We start from the raw sequence: 15,185 nt of genomic DNA on the forward strand, positions 1-15,185 counted from the left end.
AGTACATGTTATTAATGATTATTACTTAGTACTTAAATGTATAATTACACTGTAACAGTGATTCCGTAAAATAAAGTGTGACCAGTGATTGTTTGCTCAAAACAAGCAAAATGATCTGCCAATGGGATAATAAAAATAATCTTGTTTCTGTTTGAGATTATATCTCATTAAGATTATTTTTCTTACCCCATTGGCAGATCATTTTACTTCGGATTTGTATTGTTCTTTATTTTTTATAAATTATTTTCTGTCTAAATATCAAAAGCAATAAGTTATAATAGGTTATTTTGTACCCTGGTTTGCTTGAGGATGGCTCGAGAAATGTTCTGTTTTGATGGCCGCATTAAAGACTTCGAAGTAAACGCCCACTGCTATGATTGGCTGCTATGACTAAACATCTCAGTCTCATAGAAATTCCTCTTTTAGAAATGTCAGCCAGAAAACGGCCCAATCTGAAAAACTGATGCTTATGACATCACAGGCATCTCACTGCCCCTCCACTTTAAAATAATTGGCTACATTTTTTGAGTGGCAGCAAAGTCAGCCAATCAGTAATGAGAATCCAAGTTAAGCCAGTAGGGGGAGCCAAATATGTGCAAAACCACTTGTTTAAAATCCCCCACCCTAATAGAGCTATCTAAGAGAGATTTTTAGGAAGCTTCTTAGGCATTACAGACCCAAACAAAAAATGTTTTGTCTACATGTCACATCACAGAACAAGGATAAATACAACATTCAATCATTCTATGTCACCTTTAAAGTACGATGACCTCATATATAACAAAGGTTAAAGACCCCCTGTTACATTGCTAAAAACAACATTACTTTATCTGATACAGACTCAAACATAAGATCTGTTTACACACATACACACAGCTACTAAAATGAGCTGCCCTGTTAAACAGCCAATAAGAGCAGAGCTCAACATTATTATTCATGATCCTTCCAAATAAGGTAATAAAAGACCATTTCATTCTGGGGGCAAATCCTAGGGTTGTTAATGGACATGTAAAACCATCTCTGGATAATTTTTGCACTTAATAAATTCAAATAGATATCAGAGAACAATTTAAAGCAGACATATCATGCTTTTAAATCATATCATGCTTTTAAATCTGTCCTAAATCATCTATTTGTGGTCTATATAGAGCGGAACTGCAATGCTTGGGTCTGAATTCCTCATTATTATAGCCCCACAGGCCCCCTTTCTACCCCTTTTCTGATGTGCATCTGAGAGCAACTCGTTTTGGTACTGTCTTTTTAAATGCACGTCATACCCTGCCCCCTCTTCAGGTTGCAGAGGTGACACTCGGTTAAACTCCACCGCGTTCGGCCATTTTTGTAGTTTTATAGCAGAGATATGATTATCTAGTGGCACAGAAACTTTTTATTCACTCGTTATTCACAAAATGTCAACAACAGAAGTCCATCCAGCCTTACATGTTCGAGCCAGAGTCGGAAACGGAGCGAGATGAAAATGAAGACGACGAACCTGCAGAACAACGTCTTCATATGGAGGTATCGCAATGGTGTGTTACGGCCATTTGTCAAACCGAAGGCTGCAGCCTCCGGAGGTCGCATTTCTTGGCTGCATACGTCATCAAGACGGTCTTTTTCAGAATATTAACAATTATAAAGTTGACAATTATTCTTAGTTAATCGTAAGTTGTTGTAATGTGCTCATGACTTGCAAATGTAATGCTCAGTTAACTTAAATAAACCAGGCTTGATGACCAAAAGCGATCTCCGCAGGCTGCAGCCTTCGGATTGAGAAACAGCACTGCTAAAGCATGACCACCGTTTACAGCTTACCGAAGTGCTCTGCTCGTCGTCTCCAAAGATAGAAGTAATTGACCCCTCAATCAGACGAAGTCTATCGGCAAATCCTTCTTTATACTGTTGGAGATTGGTGAAGTAGTTATCCTTCGGGCACACAAAAATGACTTTACCCACAGATGTGAGTACATTTCTTACTCTATCGTAACTTCTGCATCCTTGAGCTTGGACTACAATATCGCAGCGAGAAAAAAAAATGGTGGATTGCTCGAAGTGTTGGGCTTGGAGTCGATGTCCTTATTTAGCAGTTCCGCTGCAAATACTGTGACGTAATTGTTCAAAAAACGTAATAGATAATAGAAAAATCAGAACAGGGAGGAAAATATGACCAAAACAGAATATAAAGATATCAACAAAGCACCTGAAGAGACTAATTTCAACTTTTATGTACTTATAAACACTACAAATATACAACAAAATGCATTTAAGAGCTAAGAAAGTGGATTTAGCATGATATGTCTCCTTTAACATATTATAGGTCCCGTTTTATTTTTTCCAATTTCACATTTTATTTTTTCCCAAATTCCGTTTTTTATTACATTTTTGGCAATTATGTTTTTTTACCCTTTACTGTTATTTTTGTCATAAAAAGAGTGTGCCTTTAATGTTAATGATTAAAATGTAAATGATTTGGGGAAAAACTGGATAACAAGATTACTTAATGACTTTAAAACAGGCACATACACACGGCGCGCGCGCACACACACAACTCAATTCAATGCATTGTTTAGTGTTGTTGCAGGAGGCTACAACAAGGTGTCAAAGCAGTGGTGCCTTCAGAAGTACCTTAAACACATCGGTCCAGCGGAACGCGATCCATATTTTATACACATTCGCTTGAAATGCATATAACTTTACAAACATACACAGGATAGTATTCTGACTTAGGACAGCATGAGCGCACAGCTCTTTGCACATGCGAGCACAAGAGAGACAGAGAGCGGCGTCATGATGCAGATGATGATATTTTAAATGCAAGGGATAGTTAGTTTGCCTCAGCTCGCTTGAAATGCATAAAACTGAACAAATTCATGAGGATTTCATGAAATCCCCAGTCTCAGTCAGATCTCCATTCATGGCAACATCATAGAACAGGTGGAGAAATTCAAATACCTTGGACTCACCCTGGACAACAAGCTCACTTTTGACCATCACATAACAGACATCCAAAAACGCTCACAACAACGTCTGCATGTTCTACGAAAACTCAGCTCCCTTTGCATTGCCCCTCGTCTTCTGTTACTTCTGTATATGAGCACCCCCTCAACTTCAACTTCACTCTCCTGCCCTCAGGCCGCAGGTATAGGACCCTGAAATGGAGAAGGGCTCGTTTCAAAAAGAGCTTTGTACCATCGGCGATCTCAATCCTGAATAAGTTACAAAGCTGAACATTCACCATCTTGTGTTTTGTTGTTGTTGTTTTGTGTATATATGTTTGTACTATCTGCGTGTACTGTATGACAGTTTGTGAAAACGAATTTCCTGTTTACAGGACAATAAACTATCTATCTATCTATCTATCTATCTATCTATCTATCTATCTATCTATCTATCTATCTATCTATCTATCTATCTATCTATCTATCTATCTATCTATCTATCTATCTATTTGTGTTCGGACTTCGGACAGATGCGAGAGCGTGTGCACGTGTGAGAGGTGCAGTGAGACAGACAGGGATGAGAGCGTGCATGCAGAGATGGAAGTAACGAATTACAACTACTCACGTTACTGTAATTAAGAAGTTTTTTCGTGTACTTGTACTTTTATGAGTAAATTTTTAAGTCTGTAATTTTCCTTGTACTCAAATACAAATTAAGGTAAGTAATGTACTTTGCTACTTTGAAAATCACATTCGTTACTAAGTACTTGTAGAATTTGAATTAAATTAATATTCAAATCTTTGACAGCATATGGATATCCAATAGAAATAATTGATCGTGGGCGGGCCAATAAAAACCCTTGTATTTGGACCGGAAAAAAGCCCGGTCTTTGGAGAGGTATTCAATCGATCCTCGCGCGTCCTTCACTGTGACGTTGTATTTAGTGTTTAATGTCAAAGAACTGTGGCGTTATGGACGCTGAATTAATTTAAAATTCCAAAGAAATACCGGATGATGAGTGCCCATGGCCGCACCTGGGAGTTGTTCACAAACAGAGGAAGGAAAGGAGACAGCGTGTAAATGTAATGCAAACTTTGTTTGCCATCTGCAGTGATTTCGGCTTACAATACTTCAGCCTCTAACCTCAAAAAGCACATTATGGTAAAAAAAAAAAAGGTTTAGCATTGTAAAATGGAGCTCAAAGTTGAATTTCATGTCATTGTTAACATTGTATTATTCAATTTGAATCAGTGTTTTAAGCTTATAATAATAAAAACTGTCTAATAAGGACTCTTATCAAATTCGTCTGTTGCCGCGTCCCACTGGCGTAGCAGTGTATAGGTATGATGACAAAATTTTCAAAACCCCCAAAACTCAAAATTTATCACATGACTAGACAGAGCAGACATTCTCGTTTACAAAGATAGCTGGATTGTAAAAATCCGTTGAGGATTGAGAAAGTTATGATATTTTTAATTTTAGAAATCAGAGGAAAAAGTTATATATGGATGTCTATGGAATGTGTGTGACCAAAAATGCTGCTTCTTCACATGTTTTTGCTTATAACTTTCTCATTTTATCAGATATTTGCATGAAATTTGAACAGAAGATAGAATTTTGTTAGTTCTTTGAAATTAAATCATGAACATTTACTGTTTTAGTTGGAATGGGCATTAGACTTCACCAAAAACAATTAAAAATAACACATTATTAGGCGTTCTTTCATATTCATAAATATTTATTTCCACAATACAAGCAAAGTCACCTTTACACACCACTATTAATTATTAATTCATATTTATACACCCTGAAAATGCGAATAAACATTCATATTTATTTTTTCATAACAATGAATGATCATTATGAGAAATATACAGGCTGCAACTGCTGGCTGAGTTGATAACAGGCTATTGTACAACCAAGTCATCCAAGATGACATCTGCTGCCATCGCATACATGGACACATCAGTGTCATGTGCATCAAATTCATACCCCTCTCCGCTCAGGGCCCAATAGCCAACAGTGTATTTCTTTTTTTTGGCATGGAAAGTTTCGATTTTCCCATTGAAAATTACCCTGCTGCCACCCAAATCCCATGCATGACATATAAATGCCCCCACCCCTCTACCACACAACAACTCGTTGATCAAGCTAATTTTTTCTTCTGGGATTTCTGGAAATGCTTCTTCAATCTTGTCTGCACCTAATTCTTCAAACTTTTTCTCTAACACTTTCCGTTCTTGTTCACTTCTCTTCCTTTCTTTTGTAGCTTGGCGTCTGTGCAATTCCTCCTGTAGCTCTCCTTGCTTCTTCCTCCTCTTTCTTCTTTGTATGACCCCCAGCCTCACTGCTTTCCTGATGATCAGCTCTTGTTTTTCCTCGTCTAAACTGTCCAAATAATCCACAGTGTTGTTTTTCCGTGCTCGCATTTTACAGGACAAGTAGCAGATGGTGGCATTTGGAGCTTTCTTCTTCAGCGCACTAAACATCCCCATCAGCTCTTCAGCATCCATGTTATGTGATCTTGCAGAGGCTGTCTCTTCTTTTAGTTTCTCCGTCACTGTCCATGTATCAACAAAGTATTGTTGATACTGCCTTTCAAGTACTAAAATGACTGCTCTCAGACAGCTTTCCATCATTTGAGTGAACATGAGTGTGTCTTTTGGTGGTTGTTGCAATTTCTTAATGATTTTGTCTGAAGCATTCAACTGATTTCCAAAGAGGTCTGTTGTGCGAGTTAGGAATTCAGCAGGTGAGTGTAGTTGATCTTTCAGGTTCTGCACGGTCTCTTTGACAATTTCAATGCATGTATTGTAATCAGTTTGGTCATCAGCACAAGTGTAGAATTTGGTCATCCAGGGTCCAGTCAGAAATTTCCCAAGCAAACCCAGAACTTGCATTTCAACCTGTCCGGCTGTAGAGTTGAAGTCTTCCAGTATGCTAGCACGCAGACCTCCACAGGATGTTCCTCCAGAGAGATATGAGTTTAGTGCTGCATGATGACTTGAGAATATCCCACATATATGGAAAAGAATGTGCAGTCTATTACCTCTGTAGCGTGGTATGAGGCCGAGAGGGAGATTGTTGTGATCCAGAAAGACCTTAAAGCCACGAGGGTCGCCCTTGCCATCCATGTACCTCATCTTATTTATTTGAACCACAATGTTGGCCCCAATGCAGTCTTTCCCCTTGATTTTCCCAGTAATCCCCATGGATTTCTCAATCTCCTTCAGAGCACTCTTTGTTTTTGAAGCGATTGTTTCCAGAGGATGAAGGTTGCAATTCAGCTCATTCAGGGCCTTGTTCCAAGATGCACAGACTAATCGAATGGCTGCATGATTGGCAGCACAGCGGTCAGTGAGCGTGTTTGATATATTCCCTATCATTTTTTTTAGAATGTTTTCGTAGTCTGCCTCAAAAAAATGACAGTACACATTGGCAAGGTTACTGATGGAGTCACAAATATGGATCTGGTAATCCTCAGCAGAGCCTCCTGGAAGTTCATCTACAGCAACAACATAACAGTTCTCTTTGGTGGTGAAATGTATGCTGTTCAAGTGGATTCCCTCCTGTGTGGTTGCATCAAAACCCAGGGTAGTGTGTGTGTTTGCTAAAAGTGCTTCAGCAGTCTGGAGGTCACTTATTGCTCCCAATTCTCTGGTCATGGCTTCCACAGTAGCTCTTTTTGGCACATCACTTAAACTAATGCTGAAGCGCAGCCCAAACTTTGTAATCAAATTCTGGATGTTAGCAGTAGGCACCTGATTGGATATTGCGTCAAAGACCATCAAACGCATTTTATTTGAGTATAACTTTGCGTCTGTTTTTGTAAGCTTTTTTTCACTTTCCAAATCCTGGATTTTTTCTTCCAAAAGAAGGTTTTTGAATTGAAGATCATGAATCTCACTGTTCATTGAAATACTTCTTTCTTCTAACTTGCAGCATCTTTTATCCAGATCATCAGCTGAATTTGATTTGACCTCTTGTCTCATGTTTGTAAGGGATTTCTTCAGGTGCATATGACTTCTTGCTTTCACTTTATATTGTTTTTTTAATTTAAAAAAAGTTTCAGTTTGTGATTTCAACAGTTTCTTCAAGTCGGATATTTGCTTTTCTTTCCTTTTCAGTTTCTGATGAAGTATCCTTATCACTCCCTTCTTTTTCTGCCTTGCTACAAGTGTCTTAATTGCCAGGTACTTGCTTCTCCGTATCCACAGAAGTCTCTGCCTCATGTTTTTCAGAGACTCCTTATATCTGGTACAAGAAGGACATTTGGCTCTAGCAACCTGTCTTGTCTTTAAAGGACTAAGTTTTGGAACTTGTTGTTCAGCAGAAGGAGACTTTGCGCAGGGAGCTGTGGTGGAAGTGAAGTTTTCACAAAATTTTCGGCTACATAACCCTTTAAACTGACTGAATTCTTGCTCATTAGTTAGTTTTCTGTATTTTTTTAAAGTTTTTTGAACAAGTAGCTTCACTTTATTTTTTGCATGCTCTTTAGTCATTTCTGGTATGTATCTGATTATTTCTTTTGCAGTTGCAGCTCTGCTGGAGTTTGCTGTGACATAAAGAAAGAGAATGTGTCCATTTTGGATCAAATGAGGAGATGGTAGATCACTGTACTTGTCCAGGAGGTGCTGTCTGGCTATACCTAGCTTTGTCTTGGGCCCCTTCCTTTTCATAATTAGCTGTAAAGACATAACATCAAATATTAGTCTACGTAATCTATGTGTTTAAGGGAAATTAAACATAAATGTAATGGCAGATGTGTTGCAGGATATTTTTAATAAAATAGTTAAGAAAATTAATAAAGACAATAAGCAAGCATTGACTTTTTGATTACATTCATTACATTCAATAAAAAACACTTTTAATTTTATGTACACAGTTATGAATTGTAAGGATTCAGCTAGAGCAGTGTCTTAAAAATTTATTTACTTATCCTCTTTGAAATTCCAAGAAGAAAATCCCTGAGAATTAAATGTTTAAATTAAGGAGATGATATAAAATGGTTTTCATTTAATAATCATGTGTAATTTAATCATTATTTTCATTTAATAATCAGTTTACAGTTATATCTAATCAATACTTTAATGTTATGTTCTACTTTTGAAGAATCATCAACACATAAAATATGGGTGAGAGGATACTAACTCAGGGGATAACTTATACAAGACAAAAAAGGTTGTTAGTCTATTAATTTAAAAAAGAATCCTCAGTACAGTCCTCAGTAATGAATGTATTTCGAAGTAATGTAAACTATGTTACTATTACATGTCAGAGAAACCACGAGATACATATTAAAATACATAGTATCAATAACACTTTTAATGAAAATACGGTGAGAATGAGTTAAAATCGTTTAGAACGATGCCTGCAGTTATAATGTTCTGACAGGTCATTCGCTATACCACCACAGACGTGACTAACAAATTTCCGCGATATATTTAAATGCATTCTCCTCCATAGGTTTTGATGAAATTTCCTCAGTAACAAGATAAAAGATATATATTTCGGTCCACCTACCTTTCATTAGTGACCAGAGATTAGTGAAAGCACACTGTCCGGTTGAATGTGACACAAATTTTCAAATCGCTGCTGTAAAACAAAAACACGTCAGGACGGAAAGTTCATAATATCACACGCTTACGGTAGTTCTTCTTCACGTTTTTATTGTAGAATTTCGTAAAAACATACTTCAACCATGCGGCGAGAAGTGGATATTGCAAGATACGCATTGTAAAGTCCTGCGCGGGCAGAAACAGAATTTATACCTCAGAATTTCGATGCGCGTGCCCGCGATGTCAGCATTGCTACAGTGTAACTGCACTGACAGCCTGTCTAAATTACACATGTCAGTGCTAAATGCTGATAACTTTTGAAATATTAGTAGGGTACTTTTTCAAAGCTTTCTTGTCCAATAATATTTTTTAACTCTTTTCCCCGCCATTGACGAGTTATCTTGTCAATTAAGAGAAAAACATTTGCATAAAAAACGTGTTTCTGAAGAATTTATGTTAATGTGCAATACCGCGATTGCCCACTAGATAGCGGACTTACCCAATTTATGGATAAACTGAAGCCAAAACGTTTTTACTAATTTTATGTTTGATATTCGTTCTGAATCTGATCTCTAACCAAATTCCTTCACAAAAATGCAATTGTTTCAGCTTTTTGCTAGAAAAAAAGTGTGTTTGTAAAGAAAAATACCAATATTTAAGAGTTTATAAGCAGGGGAAAAAATAGGATGAAGCGGTTTTCATTTTTTTTATTGTTTGTTTGAAAGCAGAGGTTCTGTTCTTTCATTTGATATATTTGTATGTCTATATATTTTTAGAAGAAAATTTTCCTGGAAGGCATTTTGTAAAACTTTTGTGAAAATCATAAAAAATGCTGGCGGGCAACTTTTCGAAAAAATGGCTGGCGGGGAATGAGTTAATGTAAAAAAATCTGTTTTTAAATAAAATAACCCAGCAAGCTTATTTATGTTGCATCATAATTCATTAATAATAATAACATTAGACCATTTTTATAACTTGATAAAAATTATATGAAGAAACAATAATAATAATTAAAATAATAATAATAATAGCTGCTGTTAAAATCATTTAACATTCTTTAAACAGACAAAATTCCTGTACTATGTGTTTATTCGTATAAAACACAAATTGCCTGTTTTTAATCCATTCATATTTCTGATTTCATTCAATGTATTTAATGTTTATTCAATAAATATCGCCGGCTAAAAAGTAATTTGTACTTAAGTAGTTTTTAAGTACTTTTACTTAAGTACATTTTTAACACCAGTACTTTTACTTGTAATTGAGTATTATTTTAGCAACTACTTGTACTTGTACTTGAGTAAAAATTTTCAGTACTCTTTCCACCTCTGCGTGCATGTATCTTTGCGCTCACAGTGAACAGAATGTTGACATAACTTACAAAATAACAGTTCTCCGGTCACATAAAAGTCATGTGAGAACTGCTCGGAACTAAGTGCTTAGCGTTGAATTTCTTAATTTTTTCGCTGAAGAAAGCAGATCATGGAGATCCGCTTCACCATGGTTTCAGTGTTTTGGAGGGGGTCTGAAACGACGGGAGGGGGCGTGTCGCCCAGATACTCCTGCATTTCCCCCAGACATACGTTTGTCTCCCACACAAAAACATAATTTTATTCAAAATATGTAAAATTCCGCATTAATACTAGATTCCGTGTTAATTTGCCAATTCCGCGATTCCGTCCGTACTATTACTTCAATGCATTCTTTGGCACCTTTAATTTCAAGAATATGAGTACACACATATTCACCCATATCTGTGTTGCGGATGGAGAGAAAACCCTAAAATGTCACATATCTATTTATGTGTTCATTTGAATTTCACAAGGCAGCACAGTTATATTGTTGAGACTTTGAAAGTATTTGAAAATGCCAGGAAGAACATGAATAGCACATAAAGCCTTTTTGCATTTATTTAGTGTTTTCAGAAGCTCTCTGAATGTCATTTGCAGTTTTGTTGGCAGCAACTAATTAGTCATTCATTTATTTACTGTTTTAAACCATTTGCTCCTGAGGTTCTCATTGTTAAGCATTAAATATTCATAAGTTTGAAAATGTCAACACTTGAGGTATTTGTAATTGTTACATACTATAACGTAATTTACTCCCTTAAATTGGCTAAATCTTTGATTTGACTTTAAGGCATGGTTTGTTCGGTTTATTCCATCAGTGTTACAGTATGATAGGTGATGATTCCAAGGAACGACGCTGCTCATTGGGGAATTGTTGCATTTGCCCTGAATTAAATCTGGAGCTTCTTGTCCGCTGGGTAAAATAAGAAATAAGACAGAGTGCAGACACATCAATGAAAGATGAAACAATCTGCTGCTGTAGGTTTAAAACACATGATGTAATGATGTCAGCTTGAAGGAAAAACAAAGCCACATAAACCAGACAAACATCTTTGTAGCATGCTGTCATGTGCATTTGCTGTGTTGTAATCAGTCTGCACCTGTTACAATTGACTTGTCTTTTATTCATATAGATGATGACAAACCCACAATTTAGTAGCTGAACACTTTTCACAGTAAGTTCATTGTAAACTAAACATACTTAATGTTTAAAGCCCTGCATAACATCACATCTCTAATAATGACAATGCTAGTTCTTAAAAGCCAAATGTTTTTTGCTAAAGTCATTTTTCTCCACTTGACTTTTGTGTGAGGGAGCACATTTTAACAATTTTTATATTAGTTTCATATGATCCTAGCAACTGTACAAAAGTCAGATTGTTACTTTGGGAATTTCATCCTTGAAATATAATCATCTGGCAATCAGTGTGTGGGGAAAATACAGAGAGAGCAAAGCATTGACTGGCTATTTGTGTCGGGCCCAGGACAGAGCCCAGGGGGACAACTGCAAAAATGCCTCCTTAAGCAAACACACAAAGACAACTACTACTGATTAAGTTCAAAACATCTCATAGCACACAGCAATATTCCACATGATGGACACCATTATGTTGCTGCCTTTGGTACTTCCAGAATCAATGGCAGCATGACATGTATCCTATAAGGTTAGGACAACCCTATAATGCATTAAGACAAAATCAGTAAATGCATGGTTGTTTCATTCACGGTTGGATCTAATATGAGCAAAAACCAACTAATGTGTGTAAAAATTACCCTGTGCTGGGTGGTTGGGTCAAATATAGATGAACATTTTTCAACTATTTCTAGGTTAATTTAACCCAATTGGGTTTGTCCATATTTTACCCAACCATGAGTTAAAACCACAAAGCATTTATTATAGTGTAAAAAAAATATATTGATATAAAATATTGGATTGTCAGAAATTAAATAAAAAAAATAATTTTACTCATTACAGTTTTTTGTGTATGTATACTTATTATTACAAAGTACTGTGAATTTTTATTTTTTTGTCTGTGTAAAGGACAAAACATACTTGCAAAACGTGAAGGATCCATGTTTATAGACTGTTTCAGCAGTAACAACATAAACAAACGACTGTCGTGGAAAAACGTAACTTCTGGTAAACTCGGCAAAGAATCAATAACAACAGAGTCCTTTTAGAGTAGTTTATTTCTGATAACATAAAATAAAATAACAAGTAGATTACCTTGGTTTAAATTATAGATAAAGCAGATCACTTGAGCTAACTTTACTGTGCAAAATTAATGTTAACTATAGATCGGCTGCCAAACCTCCCTTCACATAGCGGTGATCCGTCCCCTTCGTCTTTAGGAAACCAAAACATTTGTTATTTTTGATGAGATGTTTGTTCCAGAGTTCAGTTTAGCCAGACCATTGGACAAACAGAAACCAGCAGTTAAGTTCTGCCCAGATGCCTAACCGCACCAACGCACGTGCGTCCGTCTATATGAATGTACTGAAAAGTAAAAAAATTAATGAACTTGTGAAATCAACAGACATTAAAGTAACTTTGATAGCCTACACAAACTTTATGGTGCAACCTGTTTAAAAATGCATTTCTCAATGTCCTGACAATGACAGACTTGAGGACACAACAGATTTTAAACAGAAACCAATTTCCTTAAACCTGAAATTGTTTACCTTTGACGTCAGCAGCAGACGTTTGACACTTCAATATAGTTGTTTACAATTTGAACATCTATCTGTTTGCTATTTGTCAAGTCAAGTTTATCCTACTTCAGGAAAGGCTATATAATTAAAAGATATTGTTTTGGAACTGTGTTGTCGTGACTGATAAAACATTTTTCAAGTAGATTGCTGTGTCACAAGCACTACATCTCAAAGACAATCTGGATCAGTAATTACAGAAACTAATGATCTGTGAATTTGGCTGACTTTCGATAAAAATGCTTGCTTGTGGCGATATCGATAAAAAATTGGGAAATTTATTCGCCTTAAAACATCGGCATGCCCATCAAATAAGAATGTGAGCTCATTAGCTGAGATACTGATTAGATTTTTTTGTCCACCCATTATAAAAAAAAGAAAATTTCCCTGGTGCATTCATCATATTTCTATAGGCAATTGTGTTGTTTATGAGAAAATAAAGCACTTAACATAAACTTCCCGATTGCCTCCCACTCATTTCTCACAGGAAGACCACCAGAGCTTTGTTTTTCCACAGAGAGTCTTCATGAAATGTAGATAAATCTATACAAGCAGTTATCAACAGGAGTCCACAGAAACGTGTAAGTGTATTTGATTTGAGACTTGTGAAGTTTTAGCGCAGTGTCGTTGCTAAGAAACGCTCTCTTGTTTACCTTTGTCTCACGTGCTGCAATCCGCGTTTGTTCTCGCGTGTCCTCGCGTGCTTTAGTGTATTACAGTAAATACAGTAGTAGTTTCGGCCATTAACGTGTTGTTGATTGTTTTCGGGCGTGGCCTGCTGAGTTTCAGCCCACATTTGAAGCACTTATAAAAACAGTCAGTCCACCGCGGCAGCGGTCGCGTGCAGCCCTCGTCGTGTGAAGACCGAAGAGTGTAAAGACCATCGACTCTACCTGCGCGACTCCACCGAGCAGGGACACCGACTTGGCACTTAAGTATTGTACTTTTTGTACTAACTTTTCTATTTATCTATATAGCACTCTTTTTCCTCTCTTGTACATTTCCTATTCTTATAATTTTACTATGTGCTTTCAAATCTCTACTGTCATTACAACTCGTAAATCTGTTGTATCACGTCGCCGTGGGAGAAATATTAATAACCTCCGCACTCTCCCACCTTCCACTATTGCCTCACTCTCTCTTCCCATTGGCTTATGGAACTGCCAATCTGCTGTCAACAAAGCAGATTTCATTACTGCCATTGCCTCACATTCTGGCCTTTCTGTTTTAGCACTTACTGAGACATGGATTAAACCAGAGGACACGGCCACTCCGGCTGCCCTCTCCAACAACTACACTTTCTCACACAGTCCTCGCACAACAGGAAGGGGTGGAGGAACTGGTCTGCTCATCCCAAAGGACTGGAAATTCCAACAGCAAACCCCCTCATGTGACAGCAACTCTTTCGAATCGCATATTGTTACTATCATCCACCCTACTAAAATGCATTTTTTAGTTATCTATCGCCCCCCAGGTCAACTTGGACACTTCTTGGAGGAGTTAGACGTACTTCTGTCTTCATTCCCTGAGGATGGTACTCCTTTAGTAGTACTTGGTGACTTCAATATCCACCTGGAGAAACCACAGGCAGCTGACTTCAACACCCTGACTGCGTCGTTTGACCTCAAGCGAGTCCCTACTTCACCAACACACAGGTCTGGTAATCTTTTAGATCTTATCTACACACGCTGTTGTTCCACCTACCACACCCAGGTCACCCCACTTCACACATCTGATCACTTCCTAATTACTCTCGACCTGACAACCCCTGTCGCTACATACGATCCCCCATTGGTCACGTTCAGGCGCAACCTGCGCACGCTCTCTCCCTCCCGCTTATCCTCTGCGATTGTTTCCACGCTGCCCGCTCCCAGCCAACTCTCTCTGTTAGATACTGACAATGCCACTGACACACTTTGTTCCACTCTTACATCCTGCTTAGACACATTATGCTCTCTGACATCTGGACCGGCCCGGGTCACACCTTCTGCTCCTTGGCTAACTGAGGTTCTCCGTGAGCATCGCTCCACACTCAGGGCTACAGAGAGGAAGTGGCGCAGATCGAATGATCCTTCTGATCTCTGCCTCTATCAGTCTCTTCTTGCCTCCTTCTCCAAGGATGTCTCCTCTGCAAAGACCCTATACTACCATTCAAAGATTAACAACTCACCTGACTCTCACACTCTCTTCAAGACCTTCTCTACCCTTCTTTGTCCCCCTGCCCCTCCACCTTCATCCGACCTAACGGCTGATGATTTTGCTTCCTTCTTTGTGAAGAAAACGAAAACTATTAGCAGTCAGTTCTCCGAGCCGCCGCTTCTTGCGCATTCTCAAATCCCTGAGACATGCTCCCTTCCCTCCTTCTCTCTCCTATCCGAAGCAGATGTTTCCAAGGTCTTGGCTTCTAATCATCCGACTACCTGCCCGCTAGATCCCATACCCACCCATCTCCTCCAGGCCATCTCTCCGTCTGTTATCCCTGCTCTCACTCACATTATCAATTCATCCCTTTCCACTGGCACCTTCCCTGTAGCATTTAAAGAGGCCCGGATAACCCCGTTGCTGAAGAAACCCACTCTCAATCCTGCTATGCTAGAGAACTACAGACCCGTTTCTCTTCTTCCCTTCATTT

The 15,185-nt window shown here is 37.9% G+C and overlaps 1 protein-coding gene across 1 annotated transcript; it reads right to left on the reverse strand.

The window, feature by feature from the left end:
• Positions 1-4,722: 4,722 nt before the first annotated feature.
• LOC135776951 (uncharacterized) lies at positions 4,723-8,640 on the reverse strand. The gene is made up of 2 exons (XM_065287864.1): positions 8,461-8,640; positions 4,723-7,622 (listed from the first exon to the last, which is right to left on the reverse strand). The coding sequence occupies exon 2, from the start codon at positions 7,614-7,616 to the stop codon at positions 4,845-4,847; it is 2,772 nt and encodes a 923-aa protein (XP_065143936.1). The 5' UTR covers positions 7,617-7,622; positions 8,461-8,640; the 3' UTR covers positions 4,723-4,844.
• Positions 8,641-15,185: the final 6,545 nt, after the last annotated feature.

The sequence above is a fragment of the Paramisgurnus dabryanus genome, chromosome 18, assembly GCF_030506205.2.
Source record: "Paramisgurnus dabryanus chromosome 18, PD_genome_1.1, whole genome shotgun sequence".
Lineage (NCBI taxonomy): Eukaryota > Metazoa > Chordata > Actinopteri > Cypriniformes > Cobitidae > Paramisgurnus > Paramisgurnus dabryanus.